The 25,614-nt window shown below is 40.1% G+C and overlaps 1 protein-coding gene and 1 pseudogene across 3 annotated transcripts; both read right to left on the bottom strand.

Moving 5' to 3' along the window:
• Window positions 1–3,648: 3,648 nt before the first annotated feature.
• LOC131257946 (uncharacterized) lies at window positions 3,649–14,722 on the bottom strand. 3 transcript variants are annotated; one of them, XM_058258924.1, is made up of 4 exons: window positions 14,332–14,722; window positions 9,614–9,694; window positions 5,198–5,337; window positions 3,649–4,166 (listed from the first exon to the last, which is right to left on the bottom strand). In XM_058258924.1, the coding sequence occupies exons 1-4, from the start codon at window positions 14,638–14,640 to the stop codon at window positions 4,007–4,009; spliced, it is 690 nt and encodes a 229-aa protein (XP_058114907.1). In that variant the 5' UTR covers window positions 14,641–14,722; the 3' UTR covers window positions 3,649–4,006. The 3 variants fall into 3 exon arrangements, with proteins under 3 accessions (XP_058114907.1, XP_058114905.1, XP_058114906.1); XM_058258922.1 differs by having other exon boundaries at window positions 3,649–4,144; window positions 14,332–14,717; XM_058258923.1 differs by lacking the exon at window positions 9,614–9,694 and having other exon boundaries at window positions 3,649–4,144; window positions 14,332–14,719.
• Window positions 14,723–24,333: 9,611 nt separating this feature from the next.
• On the bottom strand, window positions 24,334–24,572 carry LOC131257345 (uncharacterized; annotated as a pseudogene).
• Between the last annotated feature and the right edge of the window lie 1,042 nt (window positions 24,573–25,614).

The raw sequence follows: 25,614 nt of genomic DNA, 5'->3' as shown, positions 1-25,614 counted from the left end.
TGAGAGAGAGGGAGAGAGAAAAAGAGAGAGATGAAGCTTGTAGAAGGGAGGTTATGCTCGTAGAGGTGATCTACTCTGCACTCGACATCTTAGCGCTTCTACGTCCTCGTGATGGGTGAGATTTCTCTGTTTTCTTTTATTCTCTTATTGTTTATCCACTCCCGCATGAATGAAGAAGGTTGTAACGTTTTACTTTATAATGGATTGTTGATCTGGATGAGGTCCTGTAGTTTTTATCTCTTTGAAGGTTTTTCACGTAAAAATCTCTTGTGTGGTGTGGTTTATACTTTGATTTATTTCATTACTTTATTTTCCCATAATTCTAGTTTATTTTGAGAGGTTAAATCCTAAGGTTTTGTGCAAGCTCCTCAATAAAATCATCTATTTGCATGACATCTATTTGCGTGCCGTTGATCCAGACTACATGGGTTGATTTTATGAAATGGGCTATCTATAGTGGGGCTCATCAGACAAGTGGTCTGGGTCACAGGACAATGGTAGATAATATACACAATCACAGAACTAAGAGGCATAAGAGAAACGTACCTCCATCTCATTGTGGAACATGTGATACCCATGGATGAAATTGGAGCCATTCATCTGGTAATAATATGATTATGGATGGCTCATTGAAGATACCAAGCATCAGAAAAAATCAAATGAATAAAATCACCATCCATTAATATTAATATTAATAAAATTATTGTTATTATTATTACTGTTATTATTATTACCATTAGTACTGTCATTATTATTGCTATGATTATTACCATGACTATTATTATTATTATTATTATTATTATTATGTATTATTAGTACTACTATTACTTTTATCATTATTCAGCTGTCGGTTGGTTCCAAGATATTGGTCACCTGATGAGCCGATGGGGATGATACTTTTGCCAGGTGATCTTGCCGGTGAGATGTGCCCTTGTCATGGAACGGAAGTCCTTCAACCATGAAACTTAACCCTCCCATCTCATCTTTATAGCGTCTATTTAGTGTGACGCTCCACATGCACACGCACATAGAATTTGTGTAGGTAGCGAGTATGTCTCAAAATCAAACCGTTAAAATTATGGGCCACAATATAGATGGCCCATTACCGAAAACTCCACTGAATATGTCATTATCATTGGCTGATTGGTGGACATCCAATGGATGGTTAAAATAGCGAATAGGAAGTGGCAGCCTCAATTAATGGACCAATTGATGGAATCGAAAACCAAAACTTCCTTTCAACCTACAAACATGCACTGTAATATATGTTATCCAACTTATAGGGCTCACATTTATAAATCAAACGCGTCCAAATGGTGGTGCTATGAAATGGACGGTTAATAGTAAAATGGTCGTTCGTATAATTTCAGTTGCAAAATCAAATGGCTGACAATGCCCAATTAGTTTTTTTTTTCTATCATCCACCTCAATAGGATCCATGATTCGGATGGTCCACTTTAGCCTAATTCCCATTAAAGTATTTAAAATGCGCAGTTTACTCATACCTACTGCAATCCATCACAACATGGGAAAGAGTAGGGAATAAATGCCTACTCTTGAAACTTTTCGGGGGCCACAGAAGTTTTGAATCAATCTATATGTGTTTTCCCTTCATCCGGATCTCTGTGACCTTATGAACATGTTGGATGATAAATAAAAATTACTCTGGAACCTAGGAAAGGTTTCGATGGTGGACATCATTATCTCCACTATTTCATGTGGTGTGGTCCACTTGAGTTTTGGATATGCTTTGATATTGGATCGTGCCCTAAAATGAGCTGGAAAAACAGATGGACAATGTGGATAAACACATATATCACAGTGGGCCACACAAAGTCCTTAGACCATGTAGCTACCTGGTGTTAGGTTCACCGCACAACCTGCCTCCTCTTTGAGACCTCAATTGTACATAACTCGGACCTCTCGCACGTGTGTGACGCGTCACCTCTTCCATCACATATGGGTAGCATTTCTATGTGGGCCTCAGTGTCATAGACAGTGATGATTTGGACAGTCGATGTGATGAGAATGTTGATGAGGTGACCATAGATCTTCCAAATTGGATGATTATATTCATTCAATTCTTCGCAACATGGGTTGATTTTATGAAATGGGCTATCTATAGTGGGGCTCATCAGACAAGTGGTCTGGGTCACAGGACAATGGTAGATAATATACACAATCACTAGACTATGAGGAATAAGAGAAACATACCTCCATCTCATTGCTAAACATGTGACATGCATGGATGAAATTGGAACCATTCAGCTAGTGATAATATGATTATGGATTGCCCATTGAAAAAAATCATCATCTATTACTATTAATATTAATCCATAACATAAGGCAGGTCAGGGCTCGGCATGACCTAAATATGAAAAAGAATGAAATAAAGAACGGCAACAGTTCCATCTGAGATTATTATTATTATTATTATTATTACTACTACTTTTTTCCTCAGCATTCCCTCTATCATCATGAGGAATGGCTTTGATTATTGAAACATGACTTAAATCCAAGATTGCCTTGCGAGTAAGGTGCCAATGCCCCGGAGATGGTAACAGGCATCTTTAATTAAACCGTTAAAATCACGGGCCATAATATAGATGGGACATCACTGAAAACTCCACTGAATATGTGTGATCATCATTAGCTGGTTGGTGGACATCTAATGAATGGCTAAAACAGTGAATAGGCACGACCCAAATTTATGGACCATTTGATGGAATAAAAAACCAACTCATGAACTTCCTTTCAACAAACAAATATGCACTCTGTAATACGGGTTATCCAACTCATAGGGCCCACATTTATAGATCAATCCCGTCCAAATGGTGGTGCTATGAAATGGACGGTTAATAGTAAATTGGTTGTTCAGCTAAATTCAGTTGCAAAATCAAATGGCTGACAATGCCCAGTCAGTTTTTTTTTTTCTATCATCCACCTCAGTAGGATCCACGATTCGGATGACCCACTGTAGTCTAATTCCTACTAAAGTATTTAAAACCGCACAGTTTACTCATACATACTGCAATCTATATTGTCCAAATCATGTGGCCCATTGTTGGAGCATATCCCAAAAACACAAAATACTTATAAATCAATCATAACTATCCAGATTGTGGCTATCAAATGGACGGTTAAAAGAAAAGTAGTTGTTTGTCCAAATTCAATTGCAAAATCAGAGAGTTTTTTAGATGCACTCACACCACAATGGGTACTCGAACCCATGACCTCGTGTTGAGACTCTTGTGAGTCTACCAACCAGGCATGAGTAAGGACCTAAAAAATTCAGACAGTTGGCATGTTCAAATTACTGTACTTTTTTTTAATGATCTACCTAACCAAGACCATGATTTGGATGACCCATATTCAACAGTTGATAACGACTTCCCTGTAATGCAATCTGGATTATCCGGGCTCATTGTTGGAGCATAGCCCAAAATCTTGCACTCAAATCAATCATAACCATCCATGTGGGGCCTACCAAATGGCTGGTTAAAAGAAAAAATGTTACTCTTCCCAATTCAATTGGAATCTCAAACAGTCAACATCATCCAATCAGCATAACTATTGGCCATGATATGGATGGCCCATGTCGGACGGTCACTATAGTCTAATTCCCAAGTAATTAAAACAACAAATCAATTGCACAAAATCAAAAGCCAAATCCAGACATGTTTTATGAGCATTGATCTCACATTTCAACATTCACAATCACAATGTACAATCATATCAACCCAGTAAGTGGGTACCTGAAAATCTTTGTGGCCCACGTGGTGTGGCCCACCTCGTCAGAAATGATATCCCTATAAGCATGGTGACACTTTTTTCCAACATGAAGCAAAAATAGATAAAACAAATACCTACATTGCGAAAGAAACATTACATCGGTAGCTGCGCTGTTGCATCGAGGTAGTCTTTTGGGTTCATAGATGTGATGCACAAGCAGTGGGGAAGAAAGAAATAAATAGCAAGAAAGACGAGAACTCCGAGATCTGCCTCTTCACCTATTGCTGCATGAGCTGGATTTCTCCAGTATATCTGACTGACGCACCACAGGCAGTATAAGCTTGTTATGACCAGAACCAGTAACATGGACCAGCTTGTTTGCACCGTGATGAGCTTTTTTGCAGGCTTCAGTCTGCAGTACAATACAATGAGAACTGAAATGCAGATGGAAATGTGAACGATCTCTACTGCTAATGGACACCATGCATCAGTAGCATTTTTTTTTATTTTATTTTTTGTTAAATTGTTAGCACACCCCACTGTCAGTTCACACTTCACTGTTAGCCACCCCCACTAGGGATCGATACCAAGACCTCAGTGTTGAAACGAGGTATCTTTCACTCAGTCTAACGAGGTGGCTTTCACTCAGTCCACTCGAGCTATGGATCAGGGTGTCCACTTGAGCTATGGATCAGGGTGAAAACATAAAAAATGATGGTGTAACCTTTTCCAATCTTCCCTATAATAGTACATTCCACTTCGATTCATCGAATCCAACTCAAATCTTTTATTTTGATCGCCAAAATAGGCCTAAATTTAGTCCGATTTCTAAGCTTCCCTCATGGTCGAAATGAAAAAGAAAGAAAATGGAAGAATTTCAAAAAAAAAAAAAAAGAAAAAAAAAAAGGGTCTTCATGGGCATATCGGCCCCATATCAAGGCCAATACACCCCATATCGATTGATATAGACCAATACAGCCCTTTTTTTTTTAGAATGGGCCAATTCAGCCCCATATCGCATATTGTATAAGGCCAACATGGATACGATATGGCTATTTCAGCCCATAAGATAACAATATTCGAAACTATGCTTAGCATCTCAACAATCAAAGGAAATCAATGTGTTAAATAACGCTTCTAATGCCAACCCACATCATCCATACTGCATTATCCTAACTACAAGCCTCAGATCCTTCAAACCCTTGGTGAACACAATTAGTTATAAGATGGGATCCATGTCAGACACGATTCATGCATGCCCATGTATTTCACATTAAAAAACAAATAAAAACAAATAGTTAGAAAAATATGTTAGTAAATATTTATTAAAAATTAATAGATGGCCCAATACCCTAAAGATTTGGGGCCCAAGGGACTCCAACATCCGGACCCATACTTGTACCCTAGTAATTCTAGTGCGAACAAAAGAAAAAAAGCAAATAAAAAGATGCGTTTAAAAAATCACCTGTTAATGTAAATGAAACCCCCAATCAAACAACTGCATAAGAATCCAACCACGACAACAGCATCAGGGTCAATAGGGGCTCGGCTTTTCCACCAACCTGTGCTCAATATCCAAGTATACATCGAAGAATGGCCATTTTCCTGTTTGGATAAACAGTAATGTAATTGATCAATTGAAATGCAGTGGCAATTTCAGAGAACACAGTAAACTTGCAGCCACCAGAAATGCAAGCTGTAAAGAGAGAGAAGCTTAGGCCAACTCTATGTGAAAGTTCCATTCAGACAAGAAACTAGGAATTTGTTATCCAGAAAGAGCTATTACCCAACGCCTAACACAAGCGCCACAGGTGTAAGAGATATGAGCCTTTCATCAAGCGAGCCCCACATTTAATGTACCCTAGACCATATCAGGCACGTCCCCTCTTTCAGGTGGGCCATAATGTACATTGAATGTAAACTGAAGGGTGACTTCTTCTTCTTCTTCTTCTTCTTCTTCTTCTTCTTCTTTTTGTGGTTCTTTCTCAGGTGTCATTTAAAGCAAATGCGGCAAACCTGAATGGTGGAGTAGCTCAATTTTGAGCTGGGGCACATCCACAGTGGAACTTGTCTGATTAAAGGACATATGGGTGCCCATACTGGAATCTGCTCGTGTTTGGAGCATCATATACTCAATACTTGTAGGCAGCATGATTTCGTACTTTTAATAGGACTTGCAGTAACATTTACAGTGGAAAAAAGTCTCAAAAGCTTGAAATGGACAATGGTTGACAAGTCAAATAAGGTAACAATCCACACCCAAAGTTTGAGACCTTATTTCGCATCTAATGATTTGAATGTCGGATCAGGCCATGCCAGCACGTAAGTATTGCCATTGAACCAAATCCAATAGTAAGATTTCTATTCATGCGCAATCAATTGGTTTGAAATTTGACTGCATATCTCATAGAAAGAAATACCCAGCTCATCATTGACAACTATATTGAAATGTGAAAATGAAGAGGCCATGCACAGTTCATACAAAATATCTAAGTAGCTAACTAGCTTGAATCTGCAATGAAATACCATTAATATTTTGTAGCTTCATGTTTAGAAACTAAGGTGTACTCATGTTGGTTTTATTCTTCAAACAAACAGCACAGCTTCATGTGACCTCCTACCATGAAAATTCAAGATCAGTGTTTCCCTCCATTCCTTTTGGAAGTTGTAGAAGTGGTGCAAATGTTTAACAATGATAGAAAGATAGGATAATATCCATAGCATGTATTAGGCAACTTTATTTTGTTTGCTTAGTCTATGTAGAGAAAGCTTAAGCCCCGATGTGGTGCATTGCAGAAGCACCTAAGTGTTTGAGAAAATGGTCCAAAACCTTGGTCAAAGGGGGCTTCACCTCCCTCAGAAGTTATACACAATTATTAATGTCTGTTGCTATTGCCAAAAAAAGAAAAAATATTTTTACGGTGTAAAACAGCATGCACGCGCACAAGCGCATATGCATCCGACCACATGCACACAGAGACAGACATGGATGCATGCTTGCAAGGAAGCACGTGCACATCATGCATACACATGCATAATCAGGTATAATGGGAAGCCAACATTTATGCAGATGTATGTTTACATGCATGTGTGGAAGTTTTGTTTTATATAATCCAAATAGAAAGATAAACATTAGCACACCATCACTAAGTTTCTAACAATATATCACATTACTTGGTAGGAATTTACCTGTCTTTTTATATCTCTATTGAAAAAACAGAAGGCAAAAAAAAAAAATCTTGAAAAATGACTAACATCATCATCTAGCAAAAGGTTGCGACTAGGTTTGTGAATGTGGCCACTTTTACAGTGCATTGGGTTGCAGACTTGGTTTGTGAACCTTCAGTCAATCAAGAGGAAGTGCCAGCATTCCAAATGAGGAAGAGAAGCCCTTGAATGGCAGTATTTTCCTTCCAAGGCCAACCGGAAAGTAATGTTACTGCAAGTTGGAGCTTAGTCCCTTGATATGAATACCAAGGAATTTGCAGTTCAGTCATATCCATTTCAGTGAACCAATTAAGCAAGTCAATCAACATTGCATCCGAATGTAGTAAAATGTGCCCATTTCTCATAATTCTTGTTCTAGGCGTCCATTTTTAAGAGCCTCAATCTCCTAACTCGAGGTTGTCGAAGATAATTGCATCATGGGCAGGTTAGAGGTTATTGACCAGCCTATAACCTCTTTCTATGTAGTTCTATTTCACTCCTCCACTCATATATCTCCAAATCCTGCTCGAATCTCAACACCCACCCTAGGTAGATCATGGAAAGCTCTCCTACAGGCCTTTTTTTTTAATGACGGTGAAGCTCGCCACAGGCCATCGTCCAAGTCACACCCCCCTAGCAACAATATCAACCTTTAGGTCCTATGTGCAATTGCATAAGGGTCCAAGAGCCACGAACTCTAAAGCACCAGTCCTAAAAAATATGCCCAGGGGGGGCCCAGTTTGTACCCTTGCAAATTTCCCACCATGCGTTGCATCCTTGTGGCTGCGTTTAGTTGACCTCTAGCCTCTGGGTGTTAAACTCTTAGGCCTGGAGCATTGGCAAGAATTCATGTTAGGTTCAGGTTGGGCAACTTGGGTTAGAATTTGGCTTGGGTTGGGTTGTGGGTTGGGTTCTCTTAAGGTTCGGTTGGGCTTGGCTTGACCCTCAACCCAACCCGCCCAAATTGGCCCCCTAATGTTAAGCAGTTCCTAGGAAACTATTGCATTATCAATGAATTGATTTCCTAGTGTTTCCTCAACTTCATGAAACAATATTAGATAGAACAAATATTGCTATATGTACTATTGTAATAAGTTGTAGACCACAAGATAACGGGTTTGAATTTTAAACCAACTGGAAACTGACGAGTTTTGGATTTCAAGGATTTAAACTAATAAAAGACTAAAGGCTGAGTTGCAGTCCTTAAGAAAATTAGCTTTCAAGATGTCCTACTAATTTTGAATTTCCTCACTCACTCCCCAAATGTGAGGGAGGAACACCACCAAAGTTTCCATCTTGACAAGTTGACCTTAAGATTTATACCCACAGTTCTTCATCTTTGTCACACAGTTTTCTGTCCAACTATTTTAGCAAAGGTGAAGCTAAGTTCTTTGTGCTCAGTTCCAGTGAAGAAGCTGAAAGGGAATATTTTAACCTTGAGAGCTAAAGCATGGTTAGAAGAAAAAAATATTAATGTTCTACAGCTTTCACTAGCCTTTTTATCTCCATGTTTGGAAAACAAAATCTTTAGACCTATCCCTTCATCTAAGCTTTTGATTCTTGATTGGGCCAATGGAATTCTATGTTTGCATGTGTTTTTCTTTAAGGCCAAGTTTGGAAACCATGGATTCCATGCCAAACAGCAGAAAAGGAAAAGGGTTTCCTTCAATGCGACAATTTGTGTTGTTTGGATAACAAAGGAAATGGTGGATTCCACCAAGCAATCATTACACTTTTCCAAAAGAAACTAGGTGGGAATTGAAAGAGGACCATGAGTTTTCCACTTACTACCTAAACAAGAACTCAAAATTGGAATCCATGTTTCAGTAGTTGTCATGGAAATCATTATTGGGTAATTATTGCCTTTTCCTTTCTTTGCCTTGGATTCCATGTATCCAAACATGCCCTAATGACTCGATCAAGGAAGTGTGCTCCACTTTAAAGGATGCAACTCTTTATATAAATAGTTAAATGAATGAATTTGACAAAGACATTCTTGAGTCTTGACTTACCTGTTTCCTCTAGCTATTTCTCGCCACTATCATTTTATTTAAGTTCATTTGTTAAAAAAATTTATTCATGTTCACAAGCACCTTAAGTTTTCTCACACAACTTCTTAAGCTCTATTGTATGGCTGAGATTTGAATGGATGATGCTCTTTATTGCAAACTTGAGGTTGTGTACCACTGTACCTACCCACTACAAAAGCCAGTGACTTCTGACAGGGTAAAATGGATTTAACCATTCTAAGAACTAAAATTAACTTTAAAGCATCATTCCATCCATTCTTCTATGATGGAATCTTTGTAGAAGCATGCCTAGCAACTCCATCAATTCAATGCTGCCCCACCAGATCTGCCAAACCAATACCGGCATTGTATCCCATACTAGCACAACTGTCAATTTGTATCTGTGCTCTATGCCTCACTCTCAGTTTGTTTGACATGGGTCAATGTTAGCTTTAGGAGTTTTGGCATCTTCTCAACAAAATGGTGATTCTACAGGCTGGACTAACACGTTGAACCAATAAGAGACAATAAAAATACACTTGACTCAAAACCATATGAAGAAAATTAGTTCTATACAATATGCCCCCATATAACCAGCAAAATATAATGCTGTTTATCAATTAAGCATTTTCCTGCCATAAAATAAAAACAAGTGCAACTCTCACCTCAAACAAGTGGTCTAAGAAAAAGTGTGACAATGAACCTGCAGACACCAATAGTAAGCATTGCCTTCTAGTAAGCGGCACCTGCACCAAGTAGAATCGAAATAGGTTAAAGTTATATTTAGATACCTACCTTGTCATATCATCTCAATGTTCATTTCTGTTTTTATTTCCATTTTTGATTGGTAACTGGCAATTCTATTCTCTATCCAATAAGTAATGGATAGGAAGTTCTGGTATGCCCTCTTTAGCAAGAACTGTTGAGGAGTTAGCCGCTCTAGTTACTTCTTTTTTTCTTTTTTGAACTTTTTAAGTTTCTTGTAAGGAAAAAAAGAACGGGGCAACGATGAAAAATCACCACCCCAGGAATTACAAATATCTGGACCTAAAAGGATCAAACGACTCAAAAGAACAACAACAAACTGCTTAAGGCTCTGAGTCCAAGAAATCACATCCAATTTGGCTCTCATGAACACCTCATTAGGACTACTAATGCAATTGTGAAAGCAACACATTTTGCACCCTGCGTAGAGCAACCAAAGACTTGCAATAAGGGAAAGCCTCCACAAGACTTTCCTTTGTTGCCAAAGTTGCCCCTGTGCCACATTAAGAAGAATGGGCCAATCAAACCAGGATCACCAAGCAGCAATGCAAAAGATCAAAGACTCCTTCCCACGCTACTCTGGCAAAAATACAATGCATAAATAACCAATCCATGGACTAGTTGCACGAAGCGTGAAGCGAAGGGGCAACAAATTTGGGTGTAGGAGTGGGCAAGCGTCTCTTTCAAAATGTAAACAAATATAAATAGGTAGGAAGCGAGAGTGGGAGAGAGATTCCGAAGTGGGGATTCAATGCAGGAGTAGCACCTAGTTAGAAGGATCCTGCAACTACGCCATGGACTCAATATCTCGGAGGCACATAGTACATGCATTAGGAATCTCAATTGTAAGCACTTTTTCCAACTAGCCACATAAAGGCAATAACTCTAAGTGGGCCATCAATTACCAAATATACTCCATCGGATCACAAGAAGCCTGAGAGAAGAGGAGCATATAATTGCACAGAAAGATCTTAAAGAAAAGTTCCCCGAACTATCCAAGCCCCATGCTACTGTCTCTGTCAACCACAGCTAGAACCAGCTCTACAAAACATCTAGGGTCTCACTGTGTCCTCCAATTCATCTCATCCAAATTTCTACAACGAGGAGCCCAAACCACTCGAAGGTTGTTGCCTATCAAAAACACAATTTCCTTCTTAAAGTGATAGCCCTCAAAGCCTCTAATGCTCTGTGCATATTAGAAGATTTAGTGTACTAGAACCCTCCTTCCACCTCATATTTTCTAGCTATTCCATAGACCATCTTCCTCCACCCCAAATCTCCACAACCATTTCCCAGCAAAGCTAGATTTATAGTTTCCAAATCCCTATTGACAGCAACACCATCGGGGGGTACTTTGCCCCATTGCATAAGATGAAATTTGTGTCTATCTCCCACCCTCTCCAAATATAATCCCTCCAAAACTTTTCCAATTTGCTAAGCACACTGACGGGCATTGACAAAGGGATATTTAACCAATCAACATACTAGACATGGGAGCTTTTATAAGCATGACTTTTCCCCCAAGCAACAAATACCTACCCTTCTAACAAGAAAGATTCCATCCAATTCTTTCCACCACCTTATCCCATAAATAATTAACTGGATTCCCAATACACAACTTGAGGCCCATGTAAGATGGAAGACAACTGGCCCTAACATTTCAACTTACTCAAGACCCAACCTAATGCCCAAAAATCTTGCTTTATGGATGTTCACTTTTAGACCTCTAGCAACTTTGAAGCATCTGATAGCTTCCCTAAAATTATCAATTTGCACTTCCTAAGCATCACAAAAAAGAACGTGTCATCTATGAACTAAAGATGAGAAATCTAGGGACCTAGGATTTGAACCTTGACAGAAACATAACATATAGCAAAATTGGACTTGGTCACATGAATGAAGGGTGTGCAATTCCACAGGACAATCCCACTGCCTCCAACCATGCCAAAGCTATCTTCAAGCCCCCTCCACAACAAGGGGCCCCCAAAGTGGTCGAAAAAGAGGTTGATCACTGCTTTGATAGTCAGGATCTCCGGAAAATTGAAACCAATTTCAGTCTCAACATGCAGTTCTTACTCAAAGAATGTGGCAGATTAAGCTTATTTATAGAGTTGTCAATGGGCCAGTCTTGGGCCTAGCATATGCACAAATTTGAATAGACCTGGCCCATATAATTCAAAATTCAGCTTAAGGCTGGCCCATTGACAACCCTACTTATTTAGGTCATGATCATCAATCAATGACTTCCATCCAATATCATCATGAACCTTCTTAATTTAGATATCATTTTAAGGTTGGAGATGAGCTTTGTGGTATGCTAGAATAGAGTGAAGACAGAGATCAGCAGTTTGAATATGTGTTTTTTTCTTGTGAATAAGTAACATACAGCTTTATTGAGAAGAATGAATAGATTCCAATGGGTGCCACTAAAAGAAATATTTAAATACAAATTTACCACAAAAGGAAAGTTTACGAAGTGGGCATGAAATCCACGTCTATGATGAACTTTTAAACCATAGGCATAAAATGACTTTGACATTCAAAATAGGGAATCTTTTCTTATTTTGGGCTACCAATGGAATCATGGATAGGCATTACAGGGAGGTGTTGAATAATTAACCATGGGCTAAGGGTAGGTTGGTAATAGGTGTGCAATCCGTATCACTAAAGATACTTTCTTAAATGTAACATTAGATGCTCCAGTGCTTTTAGAGCACTATAAGTTAATAGTGCCCCTAGTTGCATCAGAATATTGAAACAGTCCAGTCGATTGACTAGACTGTCCATTAGGTCCAACCAACATTTCAGGGGACTACCATGCATATATGATACAGATCTGATGATCTTCACTATCTAATTAACAGCCTCTAATATGGACAGTCAAGATCATTCATACAAAAATAGGTCTAACCAGCAATTTGATCGATTTATTTCATAGCTCCCATCATGGATTTCTTATGATCCTGAAGAATCACCTTCTTAACCATTATATATATGGGTTGGCAAAAGAATAGCTATAAAAAGGCCGAACCTAGGATGGACTTGATCATCTGATTTTATTTTTATTTTATTTTGGCACGGTAGCCCTTGAAATATGTTCTAGACTTAATGGACAGTTTAGATCGATCTCTAGAACTAGGAGCAGGATGACTTACAAGCATTTCTCAAACATAATAATTTCCCATACATGGATTTCTTGATAATGCATGTTGTCTCATGGAAATCCTGCCCCTAGGATTCAATGTCCAAACAAAAGTATCTTTTCAATACTGTTGCATCATAACAGATATTTAAAACCATGCTCTAGTTCTGTGCATTAAAACCCAATAGAAAACTGAGAGTTTGTTCTGTTAAAATTTCTTCATTAGCTGAAGCAAATCATTTACAAATCCTCAGACAACATCCCAATTTCTGTCGGGCAATGGTCTATCGTTTGCAATTTGTTTGTTGGATTCTTAAGATGACACATTACTAAAGAGAATCACAGTAATTATTATTTTAAGTACTTTTTTTTTTCTTTTTCTCTTTTTTTAAACACACACACACACACCACTACACACTTACACTGCAGTGGGATTTCACCACCTATGGGTACTCGAACCCTTGACCAGGTGTTGAAACTCCTTAGAGTCTAACACTGGAGCAAGAGTAAGGACCCAACTTCAGAACATAAAGAAAAAGCAAACCATCAAGGAAATGGAGATGGCTTTCTCTCGAGGAGTTAATTGATACTCTGGTAACGTATAACACTTGATGTGCAAAAACTAAGAAACTGTATGCACGGGATATTGATGCAGGACAATTAACCACTTTATCTAAAAGCTCGAACTGATAGATCATGGCAAATCAATCCTTTTATCTCATAGCCCAAACCCCATATCTCATGGGTTAGGACCTCAGCCGAACCCCTCTCGTGGGCCCCACATCACATGAGTACCGCCTCACACGAGCCACCTGCCTCACACGGACCGCCCACCCCGAATGTGCCCCTGCATCTAACAGGCAACCTCACTCAAGCCCGATGTGAAAATGCCCCTGCATTAGATATATTAACTCAAATTAAACAAACTAATATGTGGAATATACCTCTGATTCATGAACACTTGCTTGTTGAAATACGACAATTGGATATTTTTCATTTTTAACCGTCCAATAAATGTCCACCAATCCGATGGATGCCTAAACAATTCTAATTTTTGTTCCATGGCACATCTAAAAACTGGAACCCATAATGCAGACAGCTCAATTTCAATTACTTATACGCCACATGCAATTTCTAACTAATTCCTATGTGACCGAGCATCATCCACAACATTCTGCCAGAGTATCAAAGTTTTTCTCCTTTCTTTCTCACACGCAACACAAGTGGGGGCCATGTGGGATCCAAACCGTTAACATGAAAGATCCTAGCCATTAAGTTAATCAAACAGTTTAAATACTCTGTTTTAAACCGTCCACTAGCAAGCAATTAATGAAGGGTTAGGATCATCCAACCAAAGGGATTTTACGTAGATGTATCATCCACGGTGGGGGATGCCATATCAACGGTTCGGATGGACGAAAAAAAGGTCCCACATTGAAGAAATTAAAACCCTAGAAAGTGTAGAAAAATACTCACCCCAGACAAGGTATCAAGAAAACCCTTGTGGAGGAGGAGCTTGGAAAGCCAGCTGTAGAAGAGAGAAAAGGGAAGGCCGAGGACGAGGATATAGTAAAAGGGATCGTGGATGACGTGCATCAGGATGGAACCACCTCCTATGGAGAGGGTGGAGGACAGCCACTCGGCAAAAGAGCCGAGGTCGGGGCCGAGGAAGGCGTTGGCTGCGTAGAATAGGCAGTGGTGGGGGCTGAAACGTGCGCGGGAAGCGTGCATGAGGCCCAGACCCGATCCAAGGGCGTAGATCATGTGGGGCCCAGGTCCTGGCATGATCTGGACTGGTGGGCCCTTGCAATTTCTGGTTTTCCGATCCTGCTCTTGCGAAATCCGGGTCCGTGAATATTAGGTGGAAGCGATGGGAAACGGATTGGCTACTGCCCCTGCCACCAGCCGTGTGGCTAGTGGTCGGTGCTCTGTGGGCCCCACCATGATGTATGTGTTTCATCCATTCTGTTCATCCACTTTTACAGATCATTTTAGGACTTTATGTAGAAAATTAGAGGGAAATAACTCTCAGGTAGACCACACCACAGAAAAAAAAAAAAAGTGATTGGATATCCACCATTAAAAACCTCTTAAGGCTAAATGTACCGTTTATTTGACATTCAGTCTGTTGATTAGGTTATACAGACCCAGATGAAGGGAAGAAATAAATATCCGCTTGATCCAAAAATTTTATGGCCCCCAAAATTTTTTAATGGTCAACATTCATTCAACGCTGTTTCCTGTAATGTGGCCCACTTGAGATTGGGATATAACTAATTTTTGGTATCGTATACTAAAATGATCTATAAAAATAGATGGACAGCATGGATGAAACACACACATCATGGTGGGGCCCACAAAGCACCGAACACAAGTCATTGGTTGGTTGCAGGGGAGTAGCCAATCGATTTCCAAAGCGATGATGGATGGACTGAAGAGTCGGTCCGCAGCACACGTGCATATGTTGAGCACGTGTGGGATTGAAAACCACGTACGCGTCGTAGTCGTGGCACAATGTATGAAATGAGAGCCAGAGTCTTCCTTGAAAGAAGCTTGAGCTTCTTGGAAGCGGATTGCGTGATGTACTATACACTATCGACTTCGGTGGTGTGGTGTGTTGACGATACCAATTCTGTGGACCCCACCAATAATGTATTTATGATATCCTGACCTTTCATCCATTTGGCGAGATCATTTTAGGCATTAATATCCAAAGTTGAAGTAAACCACGTCACAAAAAGCAGTAGGGACAATGTCAACAAATTCTGTGGACTCCACTATAATGTATTTATGATATCCACACCGTTCATCCATTTGTTGAGATCATTTTAGGCATTAGACCGAAAATTTTTTTTTTTAAAAAAAATTGAGTAATATCCAAAGCTCAAGTGAAACACACAATAAAAAGCAATGAGGATAATGACTACTGCTGTTGAAACATTACTAGGGCCACACCATCATGTTTAGGGCCTGTTTGGCCGGACCGATCCCACGGTATTGGGTGGGATGGGATTCAAAAAAACACCATTATTACCCATGGCAGGGACTGTTCCCTGGTACCATGGGATAAGCTTAATATCCTTTTTTGTTTGTAATACGGTGGTACATTGAAAGGAGATACCCACCATCATTTGAAACTATTGACAATAACATACATGTGTTATATCTAAACCGTTCATTTGTTTTGTAACCTCATTTTATGGCATGGGCCTAAAAATGAGACAAATCCAAAACTTATGTGGCCCCAAAGAACTTTTCAATGGTAAGTATTCAATCCCCATTGCTTTCTATGGTGGGGTCCACTTGAGCTTTAGATCTACTTGGGTTTTTGGCCCATGCTCTAAAATGATCTCAAAAAATGGGTGGATGGTGTGGATATAGCTCATACATCATGGTAGAACCTACACAACTTGCTAACATTGAGTGATATTAGCACAAGACCCGATACGATTCCATCCAGCCTACTTCCAAGCTTTTCCACCTCTTCCCAAACGTGGAGTAGGATTGGCACCGGACCAGATGCAATTCCATCCCACCTAAGCCCATCTAATCCAGTCGGCCAAACAGGCCCTCCGGGGTCGTTTGGCACTTTGGATTAGAGGGGATTAGAGGGGAGTAGAGGGGGTTTCAAATCCCCTTGGTCGTTTGGCAGCATAAAGCAACTGGGGATTGCCAATCCAGGGGGTTCCCAATCCCCTCTTTGAGGGGGTTTGTAAGGTGAGAGCTTGAATTACATCTAAAATCATTTCAATAATTGCAGGTATAAATATATGTCACTGTACACTATCATTCTACTAGGCACATGGCCCACTAACGATGATCAGCACCGTCCAAACATTGTTCATGTAGATCAGCACCGTCCAAATATTGTCCAGCACTATCCAAACATTGTCCATACTAATCAACGATTAAAAATCATTGGTTAGTCACCCAAACATGATGTTGTGCTTGCGGTCCATTTGAGACTTGGAATTTTATCATTTTTAGGCAAAGCATATATTTTAGCGGGCTTATCACAACCATAGTGTCAAAAATTATATATCTCACTAATTGGGGATATTAAAATTAATTTAGTAATTAAATTCAAACCCCTGTAAATATACCATGTATAGGTATTTTGAATTAAAGTTGATTCACACTCCAAGGTGCCAAACACACCGAGAGGATTGCCAATCCAGGGGGTTTCCAATCCTCGAATCCAAGGGGTTCCAAATCCACGCTCCCAAACAGGCCCTTATTTTCCATCCAACATGTTTGTAGGATCACGTAGACCAGAATGAAGGGAAAAATCAAATATTAGATTGGTTGATCCAAGGACCCTAAGAAGGTTTTAATGATAAACATTCAATTTCTATTGTTTTTTGCAACGTGGTCCACTTGAACTTTGGATGTGCCTCCTTTTTTTTTATCAAGCCATAAAACGATCTCTTCAAATGAAATGGTTTGGATATGACATATACTCACAGAATTGGGTGATGTAAACACACCATCAAGGCGGTGCGGCACACCACACAATGCCTTTTTATCTTATCTCTTTTCGTTTCAATGCTCTTCAATGTCTGATCCAATTCTCACAGCGTCTTTTATCTTTTATCTTTTCGTTTTGATGATCTTAATCTCTGATCCAATTAGGCACCATAGGTATTGAAAATATTCCTAATTCATCCCAACGGACGCGGAACGGGCAGCAGCTTTTAGTGGCCACTATATAGTGTATGGGTCTTATCCACACTGTCCATCCTTTTTATTTTTTTTCATATTATTTTATGGTATTAGTCCAAAAGTGAGGTAAAGGCTCAAGTGGACCACACCGTGGGAAGCAGTGGTGATAATGATTCTCACAGTTGAAACTTTTTTAGAACTCACCATGATGTTTATTTGCCATCAAACTTATTCATAAAGTTCCGTAGACCGGGATGAAGAGAAAACACAAATATCAACTCCATCCAAAAATTTTGTGGCCCTCGACAAGTTTTCACCTGTAAGAGTTTAATCCCCTTTTGTGTGGTCTACTTGATCCTTGGATCTACCTCAATTTTGGGATTATACCCTCAAATGATACGGAAATGGATGGACAGCGGCAGGGTAGATTGCATTTATTAGTCTTTGTGTTTGAATGCTGGTGAGTATTTTCACCTAGAAAATCAGTCCAAAAAAGGGCCAACTTAAACTTGTGGGCCGAAAGTGATGCATGTGATATATCCACACCATTCTTCCATTTTGCCAAAATATTTTAGGGCAAAAGGTTTTTATCCCTAAGGCCCACAATATTGTTAATTTCTCATCTAACCTGTTCATAAGGTCATAAAAAACATGGGTAATGAGAAAACACAAATAACAGCTTGATCCAAAACTTCTGGAGCCTCTAGGAAGTTTTTTATGGAAGGTATATAATTCCCACTATTTCCTATGGTGTGGTCCACTTAAGCTTTGGACCTACCTCGGTTTTGGGCTCATGCCCTAAAATCTGGTAGAATAGATGGATGGCATAGATAAGCCATATACATCATAATTATACATCACAATGGGGCCTGCATGAAATTTGCACCCTTTCATTTTTGTGTTAAAAAAGTAGGTTGCCATCTCTACATTAAAAAATGGTGCTAGAATTACATTAATAAGTAAGTATTACTTATTTATATGTATTTGAGGTTAATTTAAAAAAATAAATATAATCACCGTACTAATGTAATAGAAAAGTGTCATTATTAGAATTTTCCACCATAAAACCTAACATGAATACTCCTTTCATCAAATGCAGATATTTCCAAAGATAAGGGAATTTATAATCATTGTGGGTTTTAATTACGTTATTGTGAATATTTTGAATTCAAACAATCACATCAATGTGTGAATTCGATGACTTGACGTTAAAGTAATATAAATGTGTCACAATCTTCCTTTTTTTAACACACACACCCTCACATACTCACACCTTGGTGGGATTTCACCACCTATGGACACTAACCCTTGACCTTGACCAGGTGTTGAAACTCTTGAGAGTCTACCACCGGAGTAAGAGCAAGAATCTTTGTCGATAAACCAAATATTGTGATTCACAATTAAATGGAGATCTTTTCTGAAAATAAGTTTGAAAAAATTAATAATCACTATAATTTTTTCACTACATTCTTATGATGATCAATCCAAGCAGGTTACAAGTTATTTGGTCTTTAATGTTAAGGAAGTTTGCTGATGAGGTGGGCCATGTTTCTCGTTAAATTGAAAAGAGTCTAGTAGGAAAAACCCCTTTGATTTTGAACCAGTGCAATTTTTTGTCTATTAATTTAGGGTTATTTGGTTTCACATAATTACTAGTAAACTAAGGTAAATAAGTAATAATTTACTTTACAATTTCCTCATGCACTTTATGGGCCCCACCATGATGTATGTGTTTTATCATGCTGCTCATTCATTTTGTCAAATCACTTTAGGACATAAGCCATGAAATGGTGGTGATCCAATCGTCAATTAGACCACACTAAAAGAAGCAGTGGGAATAATGAAGCCCATCGTTGAACCTACTATTTTCTGTGATGTGGCCCACTTAATCTTTAGGTCTACCTCATTTTTGGGCTCTCCTAAAATTATATGAGAAAATGAATGGACGGTGTAGATACTACGGCTACAAAATGTCAGGGCTCACAAAGTTTTCACTTTTATGATGTTGCATTTTGCACACAATTCAAAATTAAATTCCGCTAATTTTTCAAACAGGTGCCCTTACACATTTTATGCTTTTACCATGTTTTACCAGTATTTACACCCAAATAGCGGGCCCTTAGGGTTGTAATTGGTACCATTTCATTTATTTTTTTATTTCTCATGGTTAGTGCATATCTCCAAAGAAAAAAAAAAAAAAAAACATGCATTTTGAGAATTGACTTCACTTAGGCATGCATGCATGGTTTGATGACTAAGTGGGTCTTTTATAGGAGATGTGTCTAAACATAGCATATTATTACTAGATTGAGAAAGTAACTACTTAGCAATATATTTGAACTAAACTGCTGAGAGTGATTAATAGAGCTGTTTATGATAATCTTTTTTTAACAAAAGAAAATAACAATGAATTATGGGCTCATCAAATACTTCATCTTATCAAAGAACGCCTTTATTATGGTTTTGAAATGTGGCACCTGCTCTCCTTCTCTAGTAATCTCATTCGAAAGCCGAAATATCCATTTTACCACGGCATAAAAATTTTCTATTAAATGTTCAAATACGATTAAATTACTAAATAATTTTCCAACTATCTTATAATAAATGTTCACCGATGGATGAGTTGTTGAAATGTGGGTCACCGGCTTGCGATAAATGCTCACCAAATAAAAGGCAACATTTGAAGCATGAGTTTCTTCCATTGGGCACCAAAGCGGCGTTCACAGACCAGGCGGGCACCGAAAGAAGAGCTGCGCTGAGGTAGAGGCCCTCAATACATTGTGCCATTAGCACAACTCATTAATTAAATGGGTCTAGAGTTTAAGCTTGGGCTAAATCAAAAGGCCTCACTTAGCTGGACCTGTTTATCTGGTGGGGCTCATTTTATGGTTTGAGATTATAACTCTTTTATCTCATTAACATCGGTTTTACTACTTATAAGCAATATATGCAAGTGGGTTAGCCATCAACCTAACCCGAACCCATCTAATAGATCTCCTTTTTTTCCCTTGCCCCATGACCCATTACTGGTGGTTCTAACCAAAACGGTTAGAGCAAAATGTAACGGAAGTGGATTGTGTACTGAGTAAACTATTTGGGTCTATGGATGTATGCGTCTTATCCATGCCATCCATATTTCTAGCTCATTTTAGAAAATGAGCCCAAAATTGAAGCATTTCCAAAGCTATGCAGACCACACCACGGGAAACGTTGGGGACCACATAAGTTTTGGATCATGTTGATATTTGTGTTTTCCCTTCATCCATGCATGACCTTACAAACAGGTTGGATGACAAATAAACATCACTATGAGCCATTAGGAAGGTTTCAACCATATACATCATTAATCTCATTGTTTCATATGGTGTGGTCCACTTGAGCTTTGGATATGCTTCAATTTTCAGCTCATTTTAGGGCATGAGCCCAAAATTGAAGCATTTTCGAAGTGCGGACCACACCACAGGAAACATTGGGGACCACTGTAACGACCCGTCCAATTGGTACACTGTCCGGGGGCGTCCACGTAGGATCTTCCGCAGGACCGAACGTTTAAAACATTCGTGACAGGGGTACCATAAGCTAATTAACCTAAGATTAGCCCATTTGAGTAAACCAAACAGACTATGGTGAAACAAAGTGCGGGACGCCAAGCTGGATGACCATTCACACTGAGCAACATCCCGTACGGGCTATACTGCGACGCCGAAAGGTTAGAAAAATCTAAAAGCTTAGGGGACCATAGAGCTCACTAGGCTTGTGGACCATCACGGACCGCGGACCCAGCGGACACTCAGAAGTGGGATCTGGCACTGACTAAACGCACCCCACCCATGCCAGGACCAAATCTGGCGCTTGCAAATGAAACTGAGATTTCAAGTAGTCCGACCATCGGATCTCTTTCATATTTACGGTGGAGGTCTAATGAATTTTCCTACACCCGTCCACCAACTCTGGGACCCGATTGTGGGTCGGTGACCGTCGATCACAAATCGGACCCGTACGATCAAACCCAGGTCCGATCGTCTCCAAATTTTGCGTGGCCCTTTATCGGGCCATGAAGCATCCATCCTAGAAATTTTATAGCCTGAGGACCACCAGAATTACTCAAATCACCAAAATGGACCCCACGGGGCCGTTTAAAGATCAAAACCGTTGACTCAAATCCCACAATCGTCCATCCGTTTATTCTCAAATTTTACACGGGCCCTAATCGGGCCATAGGGTACCTACCCACCGAATTTGATGGCCAAAGGAGTGTTAGGGCCATTCCGACTCTAAAAGGGAGACCTTGTAGGCTATTTGGGGAATTTGAGGGAACTTAAGGCCAAAAGGCCCAAGTCTAGGGAATAAACCCTATCTCTCATAACTCTCTCTCCCATTTGCTACAACCACCAAGAGAGAAGGAGAGTAAAGGAGAGTAAAGAGGAGAAAGAGAGAAGAAAGAGATCCAAGGTGGACCTTTGAACAAGTGGGTTCCCAAGAGAGCCAACCCTTCCAACTCCCTACCTCTCCTGCAAGGAGAAAACTCCTTCCCTTAGCTTCAACAACCGTCCGTGGGTTGCCTAGGTGAGGATTTCACCCATCCTTCTTAAAATTCATGTAGTAATGTGGGTTTGGTTTGGAATTCTAACATGCGAGAGCTTGATTTAGGGATTCCGACCGATCGACCCGGAAGCCCTCTTTCCTAGGGCGTTTTCCAAATCTCCAACGAGCCATAGGTGCCGGCTATTACTCCTAGGTGGCCTAGCACCAATTTCAATATAAGTTTAATGATTTTGATTGCTTGGTTGATGCATTTAGAGAATATAGAGAAAACCTAGGAATTTATGCTTATTTAGAGTGGTATGGAAATGTATGTTTTATTTCATTTCCTCACATGATGCTATTCTTGCTTCTTACATGACTTGTTGCAAATTTGATGATCACTTGTTGATGATTTGTTGGATTGCTCATATGATGATACCCTATAGTATGCGTGCCTTATTAATTCCTATGTAATTGTTTCTATGAGTTGTAGGAAGTGAGCCGCTTCCTCACCAACACACACAACACACATGCACCTTTACTCATAAATTGTGTTAGCTTGCTTATTAGACGAATCTGAATTATATGATTGTGGTGTGAGAACCTGATGATGATTTTGCTAGTTGATAGCTCTGTCCGTTGTCGTGCTGTGGACTACCATCCAAACCCTAGGGTTGGTCAAGAAAACAAGGAGAGTTAAGGTGGTCTCGTTGGTAGGACCGCCTTGGGGCTAATCCCATGGATTTGGGCGAGTGCGTGTGGGCGACTGTAGTTAGACTACATGGGTTGCTTGCACCCGATGTCGTTCTGCCATGCACTTGCCTGGGTTCGTGTGGTCTAGCCTACTATCTGACCAACCTTGATTGTTAACCCTGTTTACTCACACTTGTATGGAACCTGGGACACCCTACAACCAGTGTAGCTCATCAATAACCCACTTGAAATTGGTCCACAGCCTCGTGAACCGAGCATGGTGGAATGGGACACTGTGTCCGAGCTGTCGGCCTACGCTGGGGTACCGCGCCTCCCCGTAGTGACCGCGAGCGATCCCTTTCTCTTGGCACTCCTCATGTGCTTGAAGTCGGGGATGAGGAACCCAACGGGATCACGGACCGCGGGGCCTCGGCCTCACGCATTGGGGGGTCTTGGCCTCGCAACCATTCTAGGGCGTTGATACGTGAGGTGTACCAGAATCCCCAATCTGCTGGATAAGTGGACCTAACTAACAACTCTGCTAACACGAACGCATCGCATTGCACTAGTTAGGTTGCGACTCGGCAGTCGAGGTCGCGCTGAGGGAGTGTTGGCATTGGCGATCGTTAGATGGTGTCGCACGAGGGAGCGTTGTGGTGAGGGCATGCATCATGTCATGTTGCATACATGCGCATTAATAAGATTACTTAGGCGTATGTGATTGTCTACTTTTCATTAAAATCATATTAAAAATTGATGTCTGTGATAACTTAAGATTAATAGCACCCACTGAGTTGATCACTCACTCCTACGTTCTGGGACGGTGTTTTAAAACACCAACCACACCCTTTCATAAATGCAGGTGACTCGGGATTGGAGGAGCCTAGCGAGGCGTGCCTGGACGAGGAGGACGAGCTGTCATACTTCCAGCTGATGGAGGGCTCGCCGCCTGCTTGAGGGGCGGGATCGGATGGCTGGGCAATGGGCTCAGCCTCATTCTTTTGGACATAATATTCTTTTGTTGTTTTGGTTGGGCAACGCCTTGTGCGACCCATTTATATTTTGGATTTGTACATATATATGTCAAACCTCTTCCATTTCAACAGACTTGCGTGTTCATGTTTCATGTTCAGAGAATTTCAGGCTACGCAACTTAAACAGATTAAATGCATATTAATGAAAATCTGTAATAGTGACTCTCAGGAACTCGGGAGTTGAGCGGAAGCACAACCCTCGATTTCCAGGGTGTTACAACCACAAAAGTGTTGGATGACAAATAAACGTCATTGTGAGCCCTTACTAAGGGTGTAAATCGAGTCAAACGGAGTCGAGCTAGCCTCAACTCGACTTGGCTCGAACAGTGGCAGACCTCAACTCGAACTTAGCTCGGCTCGATCCTCGAGCCTGACTGGCCAGCTCGGCTCGGTTCAATTAGCAGCTTGGGCCAGTCCAAGCCAAGATCGAGTCGAGTTCACCATTGAGGCATTTCCACAAATACCTTAACTGCAACTTCAAAAGAAGAAGAAAATCTTCCAATGCATAGAAACCCATTTGTGAACATCCCAAATTTAAAAAGAAGAAGAAGATGAAAATCTTCCATGTATAGAAACATAGATACAAATGGGTGTATTGAAAATGGTAATGGAGGAATGTCATGAGTAGAGGACTAAATGTTTGGAGCACAAGGTGCAATGGTATTTGCGTTTGGTTTTGAAACAGAGAGGGAGAAAGCAAAAGGTTCGTTGGCTTTCAACATCCATGGCTTGGACTATTCCTCCACAGTAGGGGCATGATCCTGGCGCCTTCTCTTCCTCATTGCATATGTATACTAGTCACATCTCTCTCTCTCTCTCTCTCTCTCTCTCTCTCTCTCTCTCTCTCATTTCGTTGAGTCATTTTATCAAACAGTTGGTAAGCAACATCAATGGCAAAGTAACCGAGTCACCGAACTAGTTCGATCTGAGTTCGAATCGAGCTGGATTCGATCCAAGCCGAGTCGAGCTTAAACTCGGCTCGAACTCATTTTCGAGCTCAAAAAATCAGCTCGACTCATGCTCGAACTCAACTTCAAACCGAGTCGAATCGAGCTTTTTCGAGTCGAGTCTCGGTTCATGTACACCCCTAGCCCTTACGAAAGTTTCAACCATGGACATCATTAATCTCGTTGTTTCCTATGGTGTGATCCACTTGAGCTTTGTATATGTTTCAATTTTAGGCTCATGTACGTTCATGGTGAGCTCCTCATCGGTGGCTTCCATATATAATTGTAACGGTAGAAACACATGTTACAGCCGGTATATTTTGAAAAAAGAAAAATGAAAAGTTGGACATAACAGCTATTGTAGCCTAAATCGTAACACTAATTATAGTATTCATTACAACTATTATTATTATTATTATAGAATGCCTTCAAGAATACACACCAAAGTAGTGTTATCTTGTCACAACTATATAATATTAGAGATTAACAAGACCTTATAATAACCTAGCAAACTCGGATACTCTACCCTGATATGAAAGAAAATCAAACTACCATTTCATTAGTTAATTGACAAGTCACATGCTATAATCAATCAAGCAACATTATGATTGATATAATTAAGTGCACAAGATTTCCATGATCTTCAAGTAGCCGCCTTGCTCACTCTACACGAGCTTTTGCGATTTGAGCTAGTACATCGATCACAGAAATATCTCATCTCTATCAACTAATAAATCAAAGGCTAGATCTACATTTCAATGTGGACATACATCTCATCATGCATATGGGTCCCCACAGATGGCTGAGTGGTAGGCGGTGTCCGTTTCAACACTGAATTCATGGGTTCAAGGTACCTATCTCAAGATGATCAAGATAACATGCACGCATGATGATCATGC

The sequence above is a fragment of the Magnolia sinica genome, chromosome 10, assembly GCF_029962835.1.
Source record: "Magnolia sinica isolate HGM2019 chromosome 10, MsV1, whole genome shotgun sequence".
NCBI classification, from domain to species: Eukaryota; Viridiplantae; Streptophyta; class Magnoliopsida; order Magnoliales; family Magnoliaceae; genus Magnolia; species Magnolia sinica.
This window is presented reverse-complemented; position numbering and strand designations above follow the sequence as displayed.